At 42.8% G+C, this 22047-nt stretch overlaps 1 protein-coding gene across 3 annotated transcripts in view; it reads left to right on the plus strand.

Moving 5' to 3' along the window:
* SNX27 (sorting nexin family member 27) overlaps positions 1-17155 on the plus strand; it is an 83142-nt gene extending 65987 nt beyond the window's left edge. The window contains exons 8-13 of one of the 3 annotated variants that reach the window (XR_001917871.1): positions 4565-4654; positions 10985-11134; positions 11456-11584; positions 11957-12016; positions 13262-16217; positions 16373-17155. Coding sequence is in view for 2 of the 3 variants with exons in the window: in XM_018046083.1 (XP_017901572.1) it covers positions 4565-4654; positions 10985-11134; positions 11456-11584; positions 11957-12016; positions 13262-13309 (477 nt within the window). In the remaining variant the exon portion in view is untranslated. Of the gene's footprint in view, positions 1-4564; positions 4655-10984; positions 11135-11455; positions 11585-11956; positions 12017-13261 lie in introns of all 3 variants that reach the window. The other 2 variants (XM_018046083.1, XM_018046084.1) reach the window with 2 other exon arrangements.

Raw genomic sequence — 22047 nt, forward strand, 5'->3', positions numbered from 1 at the left:
CACAGAGAATTCTTTAAAAATCAATTCTGGAATTTAATGAACTTTAAAAATTAAAAAAAAAATCTGTTTTCTGATCTGTTAAAGGGTAATAGTAGTACTTCACTTTTAAAAAAAATCAGTATCAAACTTTAAACAAAGCAGAGCTTGTGAAATTACTTTTTGAATTCTAAAACTGTAAAACAAAAGTAGGGCTGGCTTCCCTGGTGGCTCAGTGGTAAAAAATCCACCTGCCAATATAGACAGAGGTTTGATCCCTGGGTCGGGAAAATCCCCTGGAGAAGGAAATGGCAACCCCTACTCCAGTATTCTTGGCTGGGAAATCCCATGGACAGAGAAGCCTGGTGGGCTGTATACATGGGGTTGCAGAGAATTGGACACAACTTAGCAACTAAACAACAATAGACCGAAACATTTAGGTGGAAAAGCTTTAGATAGAAAAGCTTTTATTTTTGTATCAGTGTCTCATACCCCAGAACTTTTTGAACTCTCCTGTTTCTTCAGTTTTTTAAACAGCTTTATTGAGGTGTAGTTGACACAATAGACTGTATATATTTATAATTTGGTAAGTTTTTGTTTTTGTTTTTTACTCTCAACCGTTTAAAAATGTGCAGTTCAGTAGTGTTAAATTCACTTCATTATGCAATAGATCTCCAGAACTTTTTCCTCTGCAAAACTAAAATTCTCCCCATTAAACAACTCATTTTCCTCTCCCCTACTTATGGCAACTCCCATTCTACTTTCTGTGAACTTGACTACTTTAGTTATCTCATGTAAGTGGAATAATACATTTGTCTTTTGTGACTTGCTTATTTTATTTAGCATAATGTCTTTAAGGCTTATTCATGTTATTAATGACTGAAGCGACTTAGCAACAGCAGCAGCAGCATGTTATTAAGGCTGAATAATAATATGCCATTATATGTGTATATCACATTTTGTTTATTCATCTGTGGATGGACATTTGGGTTGCTTTTACCTCTTGGCTATTATGAATAATGCTGTTATGAACAGGGTTATGTAAATGTCTCTTCAAAATTCTGCTTTTAATATCCCCAGAATCATGGTCAATGGCTGGATCGTAGGGAAATTCTATTTTTAATTTTTTGAGGAACCGCCTCACTGTTTTCCATAGCAGCTGTACCATTTTACATTCCCAGCAGTACACAGCAGCTCAAATGATTTTATGATTGACTAGGTAAACAATTGTGCCTTTTGGAAAATAATACTGAAAATTTTCCCTCACTTAATTTTAGTTGATTTTTTGCATCATATTTTGATGGTGGGACTGTCTCATGCATCTCATCAATTCTAAGATGCCATCAGTTGTAAGATGCACTAGTATGTTATGTACTGCTAAGAGAAAAAAGCTACCAATTAAACAACATGTATCATTAATTATAAGATGTGTCCCAATTATGGGAATGATAAAATGTGAGAAAACTATGCACCTTAGAGTTGATGAAATACTAGATAATAATGATAGTAATGTGCCTTTTCCTTAAAAAATAGATAAAGTCAAAATCCATAGTAGGATATATTTAATTTCTGGCTAAACCTAGCAGATTAAACACACATTTAAACTACTTTTTGAAAGCTTACTAGAATAATCATAGTGGATTTTAAGAGGCGTAAACCTTGTGAAGAGAATAGGCGGAGACGTAATAGATGAGAATGGTCAACAGTTTTTAGAAAATGAATGTTTGAATGAGTCAATAGGCGTTTGGTGTTTGGTTATTGTGGAAGAATTGGTAAGAGGCATGTGGAAAGTTACAAACATAAGGCGGTTAACCTAAAAGGAGAACAAAATGTATAAGAAAGGAAGCCCTGGTAACAGCACGTGATTTAGTTGTGAACAATGTTTACATGCTTATAATAATGTATTGAGTACAGTATTCAATACTGATTACTGATTTAGTTTTTATTGAGATAGAGGAAGAAGAGACAGTGCAGGAGTGGCATATGAAAGCTAAAACGTTGCTGGTTTTGGCTGCACATTATGGTATGCGGGATCCTAGTTCCCCAACCAGGGATTGAACCCATGCCCTCTGCAGTGGAAGCATGGATGCTCAACCACTGGACCACCAGGGTAGTCCCTAAAACTTCTTTTTTTTAACTCTTTATATTTATTTAAAAAAATAATTTGTTTATTTATGGCTATGCTGGGTCTTCGTTGCTGTGTGAGGAGTCTCTCTAGTTAGGTGAGCAGGAGGCTACTCTCTAGTTGTACTGTGGTGACTTCTTTTTTTGTGGAGCATGGCCTCTAGGGCATGCAAGCTTCAGTAGCTGTGGCATGTGGATTCAGTAGTTGCAGCTCCTGGGCTCTAGAGCACAGGCTCAGTAGTTGTGGCACACGGGCTTAGTTGCTCCGAGGCATGTGAGCTCTTCTGGGGTCAAGGGTTAAACCCATGTCTTCTACATTGGCAAAAGGATTCTTCACCACTGGGCCACTAGGGAAGCCCAAAACTTATTATTTTTAACACGCAAGTCAACATTGTCTAAAATTGACAAGTTAAGGAATTAGCATAAGCATGACATTTAGAATTATGAAAGGAATATCACAAAAAACTGCTTACAGTGCTTAACAATATCTGGAATGAGGCTGTGCGATCAAACTTGTTTTGGTTAGGCGCCTCTTAGTAATACATATTTTTAAAAACTATGTTATCTCTTTTATTTCATAAATTTTTTTCAATGAAGAGAAAAAGGAATCTAGTGTCCTGATACTTATGTTTTCCACTCAGCTAGTCAAGCAATATAATCTTGGTTAGAAATGAGTGAGGGGAGAACATTTTTGCTGCCCCACACGAAAATAGTTCACTTAGAGTTGCTGGAGTAGATGTTCACTCTGGCCCACCTCTGCCCAGGGGAAATGGTTATCAGTAGGTACTTAAGTGCTGTTACCAGTTGGACAGTTCTAGGTATTAGAGATACTGAATTGACAAACCAGTATTTGTTTGTTTTCCCTCTTTACTTCTCTCACAACTTTTTCAGTCTAACTGATTTAAATTTGATCTAGCTGGAGCACCAGGTCTTTTGGTGATCGCGTTCAGGTTCTGCAGGATGTTGGTGGCAGTTCTCGTTGAACATCCCCTCTGTGAATATAATCTCTCTGCCTAAGTGAATCCTCGCTTGTGTGGCTAGGATCGGGGAGACACTGGGATACTCTTTCCAGTGGCAGTCCCAGGGAGGATATATCCTTGTGTGGTTCTTAGAACAGGCAAATGATGCCAATATCAATGATAGTAATAATAACTATTTATATATATTTCACAAAGCTATTAACATCTTTTATCTTGTTGTCTACCTTCAAGATGGATTTTATTCTTGTTTTGCAGACTGAGAGGGTTTAAGTGACTTACTCAAATGTATATGGGTAGGTGACAGCTAGAATTTGAACTCGTCTCTTGACTTCAATCCTGAATTCATTCTAATTGGCCAATGTTTTCCTATAAAAGACTGTGGCGAATGATTTCTACCTGAAGGAAATCTGCAGTTTTCTGATGAAGATTCAGGTGGTTCCCTGCCTGGTGTCTGCATAGGGTTGTCTTTGGAATAACTCACTGAGGGTAGATCCTGAATGCTCTGGACAAATGATTCTGTTTGTTCTTTTTCTTTTTTTTCCTCCCAAAGATCAGTTTTCCCTTCCATTGGATTTTTAAAGTTTTTCTTAAGAGTGGAGGAGAGGTGGAGTAAGGTTGGGAAGGGGATGTATGTTTCATACAGCTGAACCAGGAATAGTTTAGTATATTATATCTGGATACCTTCATTTCTATATCAGATCCTTGCTGGAAGCTTTTCTGTTTATGGTCTCAGATTTATCACTTCTCTCTTCCAGTTGCTACCCCGCTGGACTAAGGTCTTGTTTCACTTCATGCTTAAAGTACCACAGTATCATTGCTCTTCCTTGTTTCATTCTCTTCTTAGCTTAAGTCATTTGGCAATCATGTAGAGATCAATCTTTCTGAAACAACAACTTTTTACTATTTATTTCAGCTCTCTACTGTCCTTAAGTCTAAATTCCTATGCCTGCTCTTTGGGATCCTTCATGTTCTGTTAACCTGTGCATCCAGAGTTATTTTTCATTGTCCACTAACATGTATCCTTGATTCTGACCAGGCAGGTCTGTCTCCTGAGTATATTTAAATTGAAACCCACTTCTGTTTGCTGACCTTAGCCTGAAGTTTCTCCTGTTCAGCCTGTCCTGCGGGGTCCAGGCTAGACTTCTTGATGACTCCAGTCAGCAGTGAGCTCTCCTCTTCTGGCTGCATGCACCACTCACAGTTTATGTCGCACATTTTTGCTCCTTCATCGCTGTTTTTAACACAGTATTGTGAGCTAGTTTCCAGTGTGCTGTAATTATTTCACATGGATAAATTAACCTGAATTTAAATCTCTTAACAGGACAGACCTAGAATAAGAGTTGCAGAGTTCACAGGCAGTGATGATGATGGTCCAGATGGATAGGAATTATTGTGAAGATGAATCTGTATCCCTTTATTTTTATCAAGAATGTACTTGATGATAACTTACATTTCTTTCCTCCTTGCCTTTGTTTTGGTGACAGGCTGTTGATGATGTGAAAAAAGGTTACATCAAAGCAGAGGAAAAATCCTACCAATTACAGAAGCTGTATGAACAAAGGAAAATGGTCATGGTAGGTTTATGTTCCATAATCTCTTTATAAAATGCCCCTTATCCCTTTTAAAATTTAATTTAATTTTATATTGGAGAATAGGTGATTTACAATGTTGTGTTAGTTTCAGGTATACAGCAAAGTGATTCAGTTGTACGTATATCCATTCTTTTTCAGATTGTTTTCCCATATAGGTTTATTACGGAATATTGAGTACAGTTCTCCGTGCTATACAGTAGGTCTTTGTTGATTATCTGTTTTATATATAGTAGTTTCTATATATTAATCCCAAACTCCTAATTTGTCCTCCCCGCCCCCACCTTTCCCCTTTGAAAATTTTAAGTTTGTTTATTGATGTCTGTGAGTCTGTTTTCTGTATATATTCATTTGTATTATTTTTTATATTCCACATATAAGTAGTTGTGATAAGTCCATTTGTAGCCTTTTTTTAGATTCCACATGTAAATGAAATCATATGGTATTTGTCTTTCTCCTCCTGACTTACTTCACTTAGTATGATAATCTCTTTTTGAATTTTAGTTTTGTCTGGATATATGCCCAGGAATGGGATTGCTGGATCATATGGGAATTCTATTTTTAGTGTTATGAGGCATCTGCATACTATTTTCCATAGTGGCTGCATCGGCTTACATTCCCACCAACAGTGTTGGAAGGTTACCTTTTCCCCACACCCTCTCCAGCGTTTGTTATTTGTAGACTTTTTGATAGCCATTCTGACTGGTATGAGGTGATGCCTCATTATAGTTTTGATTTGCATATCTAATAATTAAAAATGTTGAGCATCTTTTCATGTGCCTTTTGAAAACTCCTCTTCTTATATTTTAAATGTTGTGCTAGTCATTTTTGAAAGATGTTGCAACCTGGTCAGTGACTTAACTGATTTAAAAAGGAGTGGGGTACTTACTCAGTAGTCCAATAGTTAAGACTCTGCACTCCCAAGGCAGCGGCATGGATTCAGTCCCTGGTCGGGGAACTAAGATTCTGAGTGCCACATGGTGCAGCCAGAGAAACAAAAAAGGAGGGGGATATAGAGCTTGATATAAAGTCTATTGTATTCCTCTATTTAGCACACAAAGAGCTTATTGTTTTATATATGGGTATATAACTTTATTATTAGTGATTACTAAACAATATTCTTTTTTATAATAAAAAGGCCTAAAAGATGTGCAGACATTTAATATGATAAAAAATAAAATTCTGTGAGAATTAATATTTAGGTGTTTAATATTAGAAATTATTTTAGTTGTGGTTTAGCAGTGGCGAAGTCATTTGTTTTCACAACTCCCATCTCTGCAGTTGCTCATTGATGCTCAGTAGTGCTCTTGGTTAGTGTGATATCCTAGAGCTGTGCGGTTTGATTCCATAGCTACTAGCCTCGTGTGGCTACTTGAATTAAATTTATTTAACTTAAATAAAATTTAAAATTCAATTCCTCAGATGCATTAGCACATTTCAGGTATTGAGTGAGTTGTTAGTAGCTACTGTATTGGACAACTCAGATATGGAACATTTTCATCACCACAGAAAGTTCTTTGTGAATATCTGTGGAGGGCTACTACGATATTCTTAGAATATTTCAAAAATAGTTTTGAATTTATATCTACCATAAATGGAAAGATGAAACTTCTCAAAAATAAAATGTATAAAGAATATTTATAAAGACTCTACTCATCATTTTAAAACTTCTTTCCTCGCCAGTTCATATAGTTGAAAATTTTCCAATTATAGTTTTTCCTAATAGTTTTTACACAATGGAGTAGGAAATCACAGTTCACTCCAGTATTCTTGCCTGGAAAATGCCATGGTCAGAGGAGTCTGGTGGGCTGCAGTGCATGGAGTTGCAAAGAGTCAGCTACAGCTGAGCAGTTGAGCACAGTGTTTACAGAACGCAGTAACTGCATTGGTAATAATTCTCATAGGCCGCTTGAGTTTCTTTTGTACTTTCTAAGAAGTTTTTAGGAGGGAATGTTTGAAATAAGAATGCAACAAGTTAGCCACTGAACTTATTTAGCTCCTAGTCTTATATCTAGATGGGATATTTATTTTATCACTCATATGACAAAGAGGGAACCATCTACCAGTGTTCTGCATACCAACAGGCTGAAATAGACATTCCCCAAATCTTTTAAATGGAATTAAGTCTTGGCAGAATTTTGGTTAAGGAGATTTCACTGTGTGGGAGACAGGATTTTAACACTCAGCTTCCACCTCTTATTTAATGGTATTGTCTTCTATATATTAATGCATAATTCTGACCAAAACGTCTGCATCTTTTGGTGAAAAGGGCTGTTAACCCCTGCAGTAGTTGTTTGCCTTTGTCAAAACCAACAGAATCAAAGTAATTTCATAAAAGCTTCTGAATGTGGAATACATACTGTTTCTTTGTACATGTGCACTCTAAATACACTATCTTCCATTTATACATTTACAAAAAATATTTGTTGAGCACCAAGTGTGTGCCAGGCACAATGCAAGGTGCTAGAGAAATAAATAAGTTTGAGTTGTTTTGTGGCAAAATATAGCAAGTCTGAGTTTAATAAACATAGTAATCTGTTATGAAGTTATTTCTTAGACTCGAGTTTGTATCTTGTCACACAAGGTGAAGAACTCAAGTGCAGTCCGTGCGTCGCTCCTCCCCCGGGTCGTCTTCACTGAGCATCCATATAAGCATGCGTAAGCATTTATGGGATGTGTTCTCCTGAAAGCCTGGTGCCTGCGCACAGTTTGTACTGGCCACGTAATATTGCAGCCTGAGACTTTAAAGACCTCCTGCTGCTGCTGCTGCTGAGTCGCTTCAGTCGTGTCCGACTCTGTGCGACCCCATAGACGGCAGCCCACCAGGCTCTCCCATCCCTGGGATTCTCCAGGCAGGAACACTGGAGTGGGTTGCCATCTCCTTCTCCAGTGCATGAAAGTGAAAAGGGAAAGTGAGGTCGCTCAGTCGTGTCCAACTCTGCGCGACCCCATGGACTGCAGCCTACCAGGCTCCTCCATCCATGGGATTTTCCAGGCAAGAGTACAGGAGTGGGGTGCCATTGCCTTCTCCTACGCCCCCCAAAAAGTTTGGATTTTACTCAGGTGTTAGTGTTGAGAGACGTTAGCCTAGACGGTGGTCGTGGTCAGCACACTGACACTTGCGCCTCAGATGGACCCCTCAGAGCCTGCGGGGCTTGACACCATTATGTATAATAGCTTAGCATGTTGAGAGGCCCAAGATTGGGCCCGATCACGACAATGTTTTGCCAGATAACTGTGAGACTTTCAGCCATTCACAAACTTCTCACTTTCAGTTTCTTTTTTGTAAATTGAGGATGTTAGGATTGCTTGCTATCAAGTGGAGTCTTGACGAAACATCGCAAAGTTCTTAACAGATGAATAAGCTTTGTGGAAGTTCCTTTGCTCCCCACATACAGAGGACAGCTCATACCTTTGCCATAGTTTGTAATACCCAGGATGATCAAAATGGTTTTGTTTCTTACTTATTTACAAAGTTAGATTGAATCTCAAATTTGGATGGTTGAGAATAGAATGTATACAAGACTTGTTTTTTCTTTTTTCTCTCTGTGTCTTTTTTTACTCTCTTTCAAACAGTGAACGTGTATAACTTACGTCTTGCCATTATTGAACTGACAAGTAGAAGTTTCTGGGTTTGTGTTTGTCAATGTAATTTTTAATAATGTCACACAAGGTGGTATATGTGGAGGTCACTGTTTCTCAAAGTGTATTCCCTAGCTCAGTTACACAGGAGTCACTTGTGAAGCCTGCTTCAAGTGCATAGTTCTGGACTCTACCTCACATATACTAAGCTAGAATCTCTAGGGGCAAGATCTAGAAATCTTTGTGAAGATTTTTACAGAAGCACCCGAATGAATCTGAAACTTCAGGTGCTTGAGAATTGGTGCCCTTGAAATTTGGGAGAGTTGGTTCTCATGGTTCCTCTCAGGCCTTGATTTCAATGTTAGATCTGGCTTGACCCTCCACAGGAAGTTTGGGAGAACAGAGAGTTTTCCAGAATGGATCTCCATCCCTGCACCGAAAGTGTTTGCTCTGTTAAGTACTTTGTCTCTGCCTTAATAACTGCCCTATTTTGGTATTTACCTATCTTGCTGTACAGTGAATGTTTATAAAATGTCCCAGGCCATACCTGTCCTCTTCTCTTGCCTAATGTGGGGCCATCATCTAAGTGGTATGCAAATCAGAGAAGCTAATTGAGGATACATATTTATTAAACATTTCATATGAAAGGAGAATGGACAGGGTAATTTTTGTTTGAAATTCAAACAGATACATAGTTATACCTTTAAGTAAATATGTTTGAAAACAAAGGTTAACTTCCCTTTTGGAAATTTTGATACATGTTAAATTTTAAATATTTCCTCTCTGTACTTTCTGCAAATCCTGGAATATAGAGATTGCCCTCTTAAAGCTGAGAAATACTACCTGACCTGATAATTTGGGGAAAATCTTAAGTTTCCCCAGTGACACTTTACCTTAATGGAGCCTTTAAAATTATTTTTTGTAGCTGTCAGATATTGGATACCTAATTATGTACTAAGTACTATGCTTATGTACTAAGTACTTTCAGAGATTACAAATAGCTATATGGTATAGATGCTATTTAATATTATTATTTCTGTTTCTCTGGAGGAGGAAACTAAGGCTCCTAGGTTTAGTAATTTGAGTTCAAATAACTTGCCCAAGATTGCGTATTTAGGAAGTGATGGGGCCAGGATTCAAGCCCAGGGCCTCTGGGCCCAGGAGCTGGCTCACTCTTCGGTGCACTGTCTCCTGTCTTGTCATAACCCCAGAAGAGTTCTTTCCTGTATCGTCCACTGCCTGTCATATTTGCCAGAATGAAGTAGCCAGAGATTTCTTTTGATCATAGTGCCAGTAGAAGGGCCAGGCAGTTTATCGCTGCCTCAGGGAGGCTGATGATAAAGGGTGGTCAGTGGGGTAATGGAAGGAAGGAGACAGAGGGAGAATGACGCAAGCGAGGATTTTGGTGCTTCTGCACGGACACTGACCCCGTGTTCCTGCGCCCCTTTTGTAAGTTTCCACCTTTAAAGTGGTGGTGACTTTACCTGAGCAGACGTAACTGCAGAGTAGGGAAGGGAGCCTGTGGTGTGACTCCTTCCTGCCCGGCCCTCAGGCCTCCCCAGACAGGCCCTGGCGGCAGCAGAGAAGTGCTGGGCGCCGCCCCTCGGCACCAGGTTGCTAGTCTCTTTTGTGCCTGTGTCTCTTCTCTTGGTGAGGCAGAGGGCAGCTCTCCAGCGTGTTCTAACTTCCTTACCCATCTAGTTGAAGTCAGCTAGGGGGCTCCACCTTTGTCTTCTCTCTACCTCTCTCTGCACACATTCCCGCCATGCCTGCTCTTCCTGTGTGACACGCGGATGGTGGTGTCACATGGATGCAAGACTGTCTGCTTGTGTCCCGGCAGTCTGGGAGGAAACCAGGTCAGAGTCCATGCGTCGTCTTTTGTTCTTACCATCTTCCCTCTGTTTCTCTCCCTCTTTCCTTCCCGCTCCTTCTCTTTTACGCTGTCCCCGCTCAATTCCAAGTAGTGTTAAGGAAGAGAGAGGCTAGCCTTAACTGTGGAGGAAAAGAGTCAAAAGAGTTCAGAGGTCTCTCTGGGGAGCATTGCACCTGTGAGGGTCACATAGGTCACTTGATTCGGGTCCAGATGCTTTTTAAGGAGACATATATGCTGGAGACCCAGGGGACAGTGGGGCTGAAGGGGACTAGTTGGTAATAGAGAAAAAGGATCAGAGGCCTACAAATTAAACCTGATTTGTAACCCTGGTTGCACCACTTATTACTGCATGTAACATTAAGCAAGTCTCATTATTCTGGGTTTCTATAAAGTGACTAACTTTTAAGTTTCCCTCAGCTTAAACCTTTTATGAATATGAGATTTGGTGGTTTAATCCTCATCACTGAGATCACTCTTAACTTTTGATTGGAGAGGGCACGAGAAACATTAGTTCTCAGATTTTATTTTGTTGCTTAGGTACAGTGAAAATAGAGGGCTGGACTGAGTGGCATTATGAGTTCCCTCCTCAGAGTCTTGGTTGCAGTCTCTCTTCTGGCTTCATTTATTTATCTTCTTTAAGTAGAGAAAGAGACAAGGGTTGAAGTATGGAGGTGAAAGTTAGAAGGAGGCTGAAAGATCATCCAGGAGTTCTGTCCCAGCTTAACAATGAATGTGAGCCCAGAGGCACGGTCTATAGGTTGTGAGGGTTTTCTTGGTTCTTATGTACCTTCTCAGCAGCTCTTGAGGATGGTATAGTTCCAGAGTAGCACTGTTTCTCTTTCCCTTTTTTTTCCCCCTAGTACCTCAACATGCTAAGGACTTGTGAGGGCTACAATGAAATTATCTTCCCCCACTGTGCCTGCGACTCCAGGAGGAAGGGGCATGTTATCACAGCCATCAGCATCACGCACTTTAAATTGCATGCCTGCACTGAAGAAGGACAGCTGGAGGTGAGAGCCCACTGAGCACGCACCAGGAGGCCAGGGGGCAGGACCAGGAACACCGGGAATGCTTGGATGCTCACTTGCTATGTTTTAGTTCCTACTTGGGGTGGAGGAGAGTGAAATCAAAACTGTTTTGACTGGGATACCTAGGCTCTGGGTGCACACTGCTCCTCACCTTCACTGGCTGTTTACGTTGACTTTTATTCTTCTGTCCGTCTTTTCCATGAAATGCTATAGACATCTCTACATTTCTTTTCTGCTGCCTGGTTCAGAACCATCTTACCTAAGCTCCCCAGCATTCTCAAACTTATGCTCTCGATTGTTCAGAACCAGGTAATAGCATTTGAATGGGATGAGATGCAGCGATGGGATACAGATGAAGAAGGAATGGCCTTCTGTTTTGAATATGCACGAGGAGAGAAGAAGCCTCGATGGGTTAAAATCTTCACACCATATGTGAGTGATGGTTGGGGAAACATGCTTGGGGAAAGTAGATTGGGTTTAAAGTTCTCAGAAAGCTAAATGCATAAATGGAGCTGTAGGGATAACAGTTGAGATCTGAACCTGTTTAAATCCTAGATCCCCAGGTTCTTCTGTCTTTCCTTTAAGCCCTAGTAGGATTAGCAGTTTCACTTTCCTCTTGACTCACAGTTACCACTAGAAGGAGCCAGAGAATAGCAGATGAGCCAGGCCTGAGTTTTATGGAGTCTCTTAAGGTTTTTCTCAGGCTGAGCAAGTTTGGAAGGTGACTCTGGGTAGGAGTTCAAAGGGTGGTTTTGTGATGCCTGGTCTGGAGAAGGCAGTGAATGTTGCTTTGTCTTTTTTCAGTTTAATTACATGCATGAATGCTTCGAGAGGGTGTTCTGCGAGCTCAAGTGGAGAAAAGAGGTAATTCTAAACAATCTTGAATTGACCTTTTCATCTTTGTTTGTTTGTTTAAAATGTACACTCCTTTATCCAAATACCTGGGGCCCTCATTTCCATCTTTCTAGGAATATTGGTTAGAGACTGGTTATCCCACATGAGCCAGGATGCTCTTCTAGGAGTATTAGTTAGAGACTGGTCATCCCACGTGAGCCAGGGCACTCTTCTAGGAGTATTAGTTAGAGATCAGTCATCCCACATGAGCCAGGACACTCCTCCAGGAGGATTAGTTAGAGACCGATCATCCCACATGAGCCAGGACACTTTCTAGGAATATTAGTTACAGACTTGTCATCCCACTTGAGCCAGGACACTCTTCTAGAAGTATTAGTTAGAGACCAGTCATCCCACATGAGCCAGGATTCTCTTCTAGGAGTATTAGTTAGGGACCAGTCATCCCACATGAGCCAGGATTCTCTTCTAGGAGTATTAGTTAGAGACCAGTCATCCCACATGAGCCAGGACACTTTTCCAGTGAGGTCATTAGCCTTGGATGCTAAACCAGACTGTGCGAAAAAGCCCTGTTTCCCTTGTCAAGAGGGTGGCTGTTGGCCACAGGCTGTTCATCTCCTGTGACTTCATGGACCCTCCTCTGTCTGCCTTTTTATCAGTCGCCCTCCATGTTGTTCTGATGCAGAAGGGCAGTTGTACTTAGCTTTAGTCCTGACTCGATGAGATGTTAAAGCGTGTGTAGGGTAACCGAGAGTGTGTGTGTGTGTGTGTGTGGTGCTGCTGCTTTCCTGCTGTCTGTACCTGCTAGTGATGGAACAGAATTTAAACGATTCTGAATAATTAGCTGCTTACTCTCCAAGAAGATGTTTTTGAGGTTCAGAAAGTAAAGTAAGGAATATGAACATTTATATTCTTGGTTTTGTAGGAGGCACACAGGGCTCTGGGGATCAGATCTGGATTCTCTCCTAGCTGTTTTTCTCTCTGTGATTCTGTTCAAATTGGCCTCCCTGGATGTCAGTTTTCTCATCTTTTCTTATCTGTGAGACTGAAAGACTGAGCCAGATAAGTAACATCCTGGGTCCCTTCCAGCTCTAAAAGGCTGTGACTCTTGGTGGAAAGTTGTGTCCAGTGAAGAGGCCCATCGTGTCAAGTAGAGTCATCCAGTCGTACATTTTCTGTATGAGGGGTCGTCTCTGGATGGGAGGAGGTGAAGACACCTGAGGCTTCCCAGTAACTCTTGTCTTTTTTTCCTTTCAGAACATTTTCCAGATGGCGAGGTCACAGCAGAGGGATGTGGCCACCTAGCCTCTCATTACCCTGTTCCTTCTCTTCACCCTCATCCTCTTATCCCTTTCATCTCCCATGTCAGACAGAGTAACCATTAACACAAAAGAAGAGAAAAAGGAAAAAAGTCATTATATTCAAAAGCCCTAAACTAAGTGTCATTAATAATCCCTCTGAGTTTCATATCTCTGTAATTGAGCTGGTAGAGAACAATAGATGGGTCAGCACCAGGAGTCAGCTGAGTTAAGACAGGAAAAGAAACAAGCCCAACCAATTCGCCAAAGGGATCTTTGTCCTTTCCTCTGGGCCTCATACCAACAGACTCTCCTTGTACCATATTTTTAGAACTGGAACTATGAACTCCATCCATTTGCACTGTTCAGACATATATATGTATGTATGTAAAAATTATATATACGCAAATTAGCTGCACGTATATACATATATATATTTCTTTTTAAATTTCATATTGATGGCAGTACCTTTTTTAGCTTGTGTTTTTACACACCTTTCACTAGAACTCATGATTTCTCTCTTGCTCTCTTTATTTTGAAACAAACTTTAAAAAGGAAAAAAAAAATTTTACAGGGAAAAATACCTCTCCTCATGAAGGACTCGAAAAGTTTACAACCTGCTTGGGTTTTCCCCCTTTTTTGTATTGAATGAAGATTTTGGACCATGGGTTGCCATAGAGTCTGAGGAGCAAGGAGCATAGTTTCTTTTATCTTCAAGAGGCTGCTGGGGAGGAGAAAGAAGTGTGTTTTTCAAGGGCAGTGGGGCTGCAGACCTGCAGGGAGCATCTGAAGACTTGGTGTGGTCTCTCTTGATTCCAAGACAACGTTCCTGGTCCGTTTCTTTCTCTTCCACTCATGGCTCTTAGCCACATTCCACATCTTCCTGCTTCCCATGGGCCCCCTGTGTGCTTCTCCTCAGCAGGCCAAGAATGAAGGGGAAGGGGGGCTCAGGAGGTTGATGCCCAGACCCCTGAAACACCTCATGGTCATGATTGCCCATCTCTGCTGTTTGTAAAGCAGGGATTGTGCTCGGGACCAGAGTCAAAGCTGATACCTTTAGGCACAAAGATTGGACTTAGGTAGGGGAGGAAAGAAGAAAGGCGCTGTGTACGTAAGCTTCTTCCTACTCCGTTCCTGACCGGTAACACCGTAACTTAGGTTCTCTGTGACTTCCTTAAACAGCCATGTTGGGGAAGGATCTGACCATATCCCCAAAGCCTTGGGGAAACTTGGAATGGGTCAGTGATCTGAGCCAAGCAAAACCATAACCCGTCTAAGCCAGCTGAGGACCCAGGAAGGAACAGTAGGAATATGGTTAATTTGGGTTGGATCTCAACTTTTAATTAAAAGGAGATTGAAGGAAAATATTTTTGCCCCTTAAAAGATCTCCTCATCTGACCTTGCAGTTAGACCTTTTGAGACCTAAGAACTGCATTCCTGGGTCTGGGGCCAGGGCTGACTGGGGGTTGAGAATGGCGCTCTCGCAAAGGCTGCCCTCCTGACGTGAGAGCAGCAGGAGCAACATTCTCAACCCCCAGGCTCCAAAGAGATGGTGTTGAGAGCTCTTAGTCAGGCTCTGCTGCGTCTGAAACACATCTTTGAGCCTCTTTTACTTTTTTCTTTCTCTGCCTTCTGCACAAAAGCCTTCACAGAGTGGCATCTTTTGCTTTGTCTAACTGGGAGGCAACCATAGTTGGCTGTAGTCACTGAGCGGTGTTGGGGTGGTTTGAAGTTCTTTTTCTGTAACTTGTTTCTGCAGGTGGTTGTGAGGTGCTTTACTTTCTCTCTCACTCTGTTACCCTGGCAGGCACTTGCCCCGGGGGGTGTGGTATCGTGTAGGACATCCTGTCTTTCCTCGCCTTCTCCAAACCAGGCGGGATCGCAGAGTGCAAACTGTAAGGAAGCTGTGTTTAAAGTCGCAGAGAGTGAGCCCTGCTTTGGAGGCTTTGGCACAGAATTTACTTCTTCTGGCATAAATGAATTTAATAATGAGCCAGAGGACCATGGGAAGAAGATATGTTGATTGCCCACTCCAAGGAGCTGAAGAGGTTTTTGGCCCCAGCTCTGTTCACACTTTAAAAATAGCAGTTTGCTCCTATTCTGTCAAAGTGGGAAAGGAATGAACAAATCCTGGAGTCCATGGGAAGCCCAAAGGCTGCCCTCCAGATGTGAGAGCAGCGGGGGTGCTCGTAGTGTGTGTTGTTTCCTCCCTCCTGCCCTGACCTGGCACTCACTTGGCACTTGGAGATTGGGTGGGGCCCATTGGATGGTTAGCCTGTTGGGAGAATATGTTAAGGGCCAGCCCCTACTAGAGGCTGCCCCAGCTTGGGGAGAAGGGGAAGGAGGGAAGGCCCAGAGGAAGGCTTTCTCGGCTCTCCCGCTCATAGCAGGTGTCCTGCGATGGAGGCAGAGGTCTCGGTGGCTGTGCAGCTCCTAGGGTCAAGCTCTTCTTTGCATGAAGTAGTGTTCGTGTGATACCCTTTTCCTCTTAACTCTGCACTTCCTTTCTCGAATCCCTACTATCTTTCTCAGTCCTGGGTTCTGCTCAGGGAGGCTTCTCCACAGTCTTTTTTGTGCAAATTGTCTCCAGGAAATGGAGAGGTCCCCCTGCACCCTGCTTTGCCTGCAGCAAAGCCAGCAGGATCGCCCTGGTCTTCTCCCCTTTCACCCCCCACAGAGAGTTCCCATCCTCTTTGATAAAAGCTCAGAGTTGTCATGGGTCAGGAGAAAATGCAGGCCCTGAGAAGCTTATCTCTGTAGGAAGTTTACCTTGGCCTGTGCTTCGGGTTTTCTGCTCTTCATAGTTTAATTTTACTCCCCATTTTTCTCCCCTCCCCTTGCTCTAGGTCTAAGCTCAGCACAGGTGCGTGCTCAGGGCAGCTTCTAGGCCTGGACAGCTCTCAGGGAGGAATTAGGTAAATGTTCCGCATCCCCATACCTGGCCCATCTGGTTTCATCCTTTGCCCAGGCCAGTAGCTTTGGGTCACTCCCTCTTGTACCTCCAAATCCAGTGCTTGGAGCAGCAGGATAGGGCTCTGATGGGAGGTGACACCTCTGTCTCTCATTTCAGAATTTGCCAACTCGGGGACCTGGCTCTGGAAGGCAGTTTTCTTAAAGGGGATGGCATCCTGGGTGACCCGAAGTCTCCAAACCTAGAGGGACAGCGGTGCCCTCCCTTCTGTTCTTGGTGTTCTCTGGATTGATTCAGCAGTAGAAACCACTTGGTCTGTTGGGCCCCAGCATACCCGCTATGTTCCTTCCAGATTCACGGTGTCACATTAGCTTCCCTTTGGGAGGGTGATGTGGTTGAATACTCAGAGAGGAGAGGTGGTGGGTGTGCGTCGTTAGTCCCCCACCTTCCGGTTTCACCTCCTGCCTTCTTCTTCCTCTAAACCTGAGCACGTCATGCCAAGGCTCACTCATATACACAGTGGCGTCAGCTCATTCCTCAGGAGTCATCTAGGATGTGTGGGAAGCTTAGGGTTGTGGGGAGGAACAGAATTGAAGAGGGGAGTGATGTGGGTAGAGGCACTGGCCAACTGCTAAACTTGGACACCAGTTTTATATCACGCCCCCTTTGTAAGCCAGTGAACTGGGCTTCAGTTTTCCCCAAACCATGCACACTTTTAATTTATTTGAGAGAAACTCGAATTGTATTTTCACTGCAGTATCTTGTATTTTTTATTTGTGATTTAGGAAATGTGAAGAGAAAATACACAGACACGTAATGGCTAACAGTGTTTCTTTCATTCCTTGTTATAGAGCTAACCACTCTAAAATTGTTTGGTAATGTCACTTAGTGTAATTAATTGTAACATATTCTTTTAAATAAATTGACTTATTGATGAAACTATTCTCTGGTGTTCTTGACTACAATCCTTTGGGTTGTGTGGGAAGAGGTGAGGAAGAATGTTTGAGGTTTGAGTTTGGGTGATGCATCTGAAGATGGGGAGGAACGTGTAACTGGCTCTCCTGCGCAACTAGTGAGGCGGATGTTTGAGAGCAGGAGTTGGGGAGAGGCGGAAGAAGGAGGAGAAAGGAGAAACTGGGAGGCCCCTGGTCCACAGTTCGGTTTCCAGAAAGCTCCTTCTCCAGCTCTCAGGATTGGTTGTGCCAGTCCACTTGAGCTCCACGCTGACTCACAGGACGTCGCTCCCTCAGCCTGATGTAGAGTCTGGCAGAGCCCTTGGGACAGGTTTTAGCACTGTCCCCCTGGCCCAGCAACATGTATTTTCTTTTTCGCTTTTCAAGTAACAGGAAACTTCCCTCTGGAATCTGAACTGAAAGGTACATATCACCTCTCCTGAGTGCCAGCTCAGTCCTGTGTACTCCGGGTGATTGGAGTCCCTCACACATGTGGTCTTGCTTGTTTTTTGCTCTTGCAGAAGAATCTCAGGTGCTATGGACTGAGTACCTATACTTTAGAATCTCTGTGTGTTAGTTTCTGGGCTGAATCTGTTCTGAAAATTTCAGTGTTTTTGTTTGGTTGGATGTTTTAAATTATTTTTATAAGCCCTCCTGTTTTATTTTTATAATCCTGAGCCACATGCTTTTGCTCCTTGATTAGAGTGCATGAGAGCAAGAAGTAGTTTGACATTTTGTTTGGCAGTTGCGGGCAGAGACATTGCGTGGGTCTCTCACTCAGCTGCCAGTACTAAATAATTGAAATTTGGTACATATTAAAGTCCTTGATGCTGGGAAAGATTGAGGGCAGAAGGAGAAGAGGGCGTCAGAGGATGAGATGGCTGGCTGGCATCACCAATGCAATGGACATGAACTTAGGCAAACTTCTGAAAATGGTGAGGGACAGGGAGGCCTGGCGTGCTGCAGTCCATGGGGTCACAGAGAGTCGGACACAACTGGGCAACTGAACAACAACAAATACTACTGTGTTAATTGGGAAAAGCAGTTTTTTTATTTAATGACGAATACAGGTAGAAGGTGGAACTCTAGAGTTAGAATAACAGAAGGTAAAGTCAAACTTTTACTGATTATCTGCTTTGTGCAGAGTGTTGTGTTAGATGCTGCAATAGATACAAAAGCAAAGTGAGGAACTCTACCAACTTTGAGGCTCCTGGAGGAATGGCCGTGATCCCCAGCTGCGGAAGGATTCAGTGGCAAAAGGACTAGAAAAGATGGGAGAAAGAGCTTTGGATGAAAGCAGTTAAATCTTGATGAAGAAAATGGTGTTTTAAGTGAACTGTTTAGAAGGAGCAGGATTTCAACAAGAAGGCATTCAGCGAACCTCGTTGAGCTGTTATGTGCCAACACTAGTAATTAGGAATGAAAATACATGGGTTGGAGGCATTAAATACTTGTCTAGACAACAACAAACAGTTCTATTTGATTAGAATTTAAGGTGTGTATAGGACTAAAATGGAAGATAAGCCTCTGAAGAGCCTTGAATGCCAGGTAAAATCTCTACTTTTTTTTTTTTAAAAGAGAATTTCCCCAGTGATCCCCCCCGGTTAGGACTCCATGCTCTCATTGCTGAGGACCCAGGTTCAGACCCTGATTGGAGAACTAACAAACACCCCAGAAACCGCACAGCATGGCCAAAAAATAAAAAAGAGAAGTTTCATCTTTCATCAGCTGCAGTTGAGAAACTTTGATGTTGCAGAATACATACAGAGGGATCAGTTAGTAGGAGACTCTCTTGATTAGTAAGTGGATGCAGTAATAACTTGAAATGAGGGAAATGAATATGAAAAAACTATGGAAGGAAAATCATTTATGATTTAGCATTAAACATTGAGTATACTTGAGAGTAGTAAAAGATTCTCAAGGTTTCATGGCTCAGTGGCAAATGGATATATTTAAGATGTGAAACTTTGGGAAAGAAAATATTTTAGCTTTGGACCTGTTACAATTTTGGTGTGTGTGAGAAATCTAGATACAGGTGTCTGGCAGCTATTTCCTATTTACCGAGCACCTCCTAATGTTCTGGGCACTGATTAGGATGGTGGGGACATGGCAGATGAACAAGGCAGAGTAGATATCTGTGAATGAATTTGTAGAAGATGGATGACTTCTCTGGAGAACAGGAGGGGAGATGTGGAGATGGGTGGGGAGGAAACTAGATCTCCGGTGGGTGAGGAGAACCTGGACAGTGCTGATGGCGGTGAGATGGAGAAACAGACGTGAGTGAGAGCGAGCCGGTAGGGCTTTGCAGTTGGGTTGGATCTGAGACATGAGAGCAACGGTGTGATTGCAGTTTGGGCCGGGCCAGTTCACAGTGAGGCTCTACTGGTAAGGAGGACGGAGGGAGGAAAGGCACCACCAAAACGGAGTTCAGGAGAAACAGCAGGTTAGAAACATGTATCCGGCCGTCATCATCTTTGAGTAAAGAGAAGATGCAACCCCATTTATGAGGAGCAAGAGGAAGCCGACTTATCAGGAAGATAGACTGAAAGAGGAGCCAGAGAGGGGAGAATCTAACAGCTGGGAGCTTGAGCCAGGGCTGCTCAAGTTCTCAAATTTGGAAAAGGGAATGAAGTTTGCTTGGCCAAGAGTGAGAATTGCTTCAGTCACAAACTCCAGCGGCCAAGGCTGTGAAAGCCTTGGAAATTTTAGCAGGAGAATGAAAAGACATTGGAGAGCCTGAAAATCATAGAGGGACTCAAGCTACTGAAGAGTCCAACCCTAAAGAAGCGAGACACCTTGTATTACATTCATATATTTTAAAGATCTGAAAATACAGATGGGATGGGAATGCACTGAAGGAATGGTGGGACTTTTCCCTTACCACATACCACAGGCCCCTCCCAACTGAGGATATTTTCCTAAATGTCTTTTTATCTCTAAAACTAGAAGTCTTCCCCAATCCCTGCTATTAACCTGTCCGCTCCACTCTTCTGCCTTATTTTCCTTCTCTCTTCTCTTCATGCTGCCATAAACATTTGAACAGTAACTTGATTATTTTAGAAGAAATTCATGTTGTTTCCTCTTGTTTGGCTTGAAGGTAAGTGATCCTGTTGTCATCATTTCCTGTTTCTTCTGCATTTTATTACTGAGGCCTCTTCTGCTCAGAAGAGAGGTTAGTGAACTTCATTAGCTAACAGAACTACCTCTTCTTTATACCTTTCCTGCTATGTTTGAAGCAGTATGCTGTCTGAAAAATCTGTGTTCATAAAAGTTAGGAGCCCCCTTTTCGGTTTCAGGTGGCCTCCTTCGTTTTGCCATCAAAGGGCCTGGAGAATCTTGGTCCAGATGTTCTGATTCCTCAGAAGAACCCTGTGTCTTCTTCATCCCCATCATTCAACCTGACTTGCCTAATGCTTCTCTGGAGAAAAACTGGCTGCAGCCTTGAAGGAGGCAGGACAGCACCAAGCAGTGACAAGCAATGAATGCTGCCTTCCCTGTTTGTGTGAAGGGAAAGATGCCAGGAAGGGGACCTTCCTAGTCCCCCCAGTCCCCAAATCTCAGGAGATCCCAGCTGTCAGTAAATCACTCTGGAGGTGCCTTTTGGTTTAAACCCAACCTTCCATCTTTCTGTTCTGACCCAGAAACTGTTGCAAAGCCACAGTGAGCAGCTCAGGGGAAAATTCACAATGTTAATTCCAACTCTGGTGATTCTCCTTGTGCACACCTCATCCCATCTCTGACCACACACACACCCCCATGTCTCTGTTTGAGATTTCATATGCTGAGGACTTGGCTCAGAATCCTGAGTAAGTCCCATCCCTGCTGTCTTACCAAGCCAAGAGACGTGTTTTTTTCTTGAAACAGTGTCCACAGATAGTCCCTCCAGTGCCACACATGTTACTTCCCTTTCTGCCTCTTCTTAGTTTGGGGCAGTTTAAGAAAAGGCAGAAGTATGGGAGCATAGATGGGGGGTGAGTTGTGGGGATTCACTCATCCTTGTCCTCTCACGGAACAGCTCTGGCCTGAGGCCAGATCTAGGCTGGAAAGTGAGCGAGTTTATAAGTAGAAGGCCATGAGGGTGAGGTTGCAGGTAGCCGCCTAGAACCAAATGGCCCATATGTTGTGAAGTTGAAGACAACACCTGTGTGAACCCCAGCAGAAAAGCAGTTTACAGAGTGGAATCTAGAAAAGCGAGAGACCTAGGGCTAAATGCATCCATTTTCTGCTTGATAGGAGTCACTGCTCTGGCCTGCTAGATACTTCTTGGGATCTTTGCCTCAGGTCACAGACAGGTGGTTGAAGGCGTGAAACAAGTGCGTCTTGGGCTTTGGGGCCTGGGTTCCATTGCTGCACCATCCCTTCATCACTCTGTGACGCTGGGTAAGTGAGCTCACCTCCACATCCTCCATTTCCCTGTCTAAAATAATATCCTGCCTCATGTCATCAACTCAATGGACATGAGTTTGAGCTGAGCAAACTCCAGGAGATAGTGAAGGACAGGAAAGCCTGGCATGCTGCAGTCCATGGGGTAGCAAAGAGCTGGACACGACTGAGCAACTGAACAACAAGAACATAGGGTTGTTGAAATGAGGAAATGCACATTAAGGGCCTAGAAGAGAACCAGGTAGGTCCAGAGCAATCGCATTATAAACGGAGGTGGCACACTCCGCTCCCAGCATCCCACAGCTCCCCCATGTGAATGAGGGACAAGTGGAGGTCTGAAGTGTGAGGCCGCATGTCCTCAGCCTTCAGATGGACAGGTCCGGCTATGGGAAAGAGGCCTGCTGACCTGCTTTCTCCCTTCTGTGCCTGCTCTGTAGAGCATTCCAGAACTAAGCCCAAAAGAAGGGCAGAGGAACAAGATCATGAAGGCATGATCAA

This window comes from Capra hircus, chromosome 3 (assembly GCF_001704415.2).
Source record: "Capra hircus breed San Clemente chromosome 3, ASM170441v1, whole genome shotgun sequence".
Classification (NCBI taxonomy): domain Eukaryota; kingdom Metazoa; phylum Chordata; class Mammalia; order Artiodactyla; family Bovidae; genus Capra; species Capra hircus.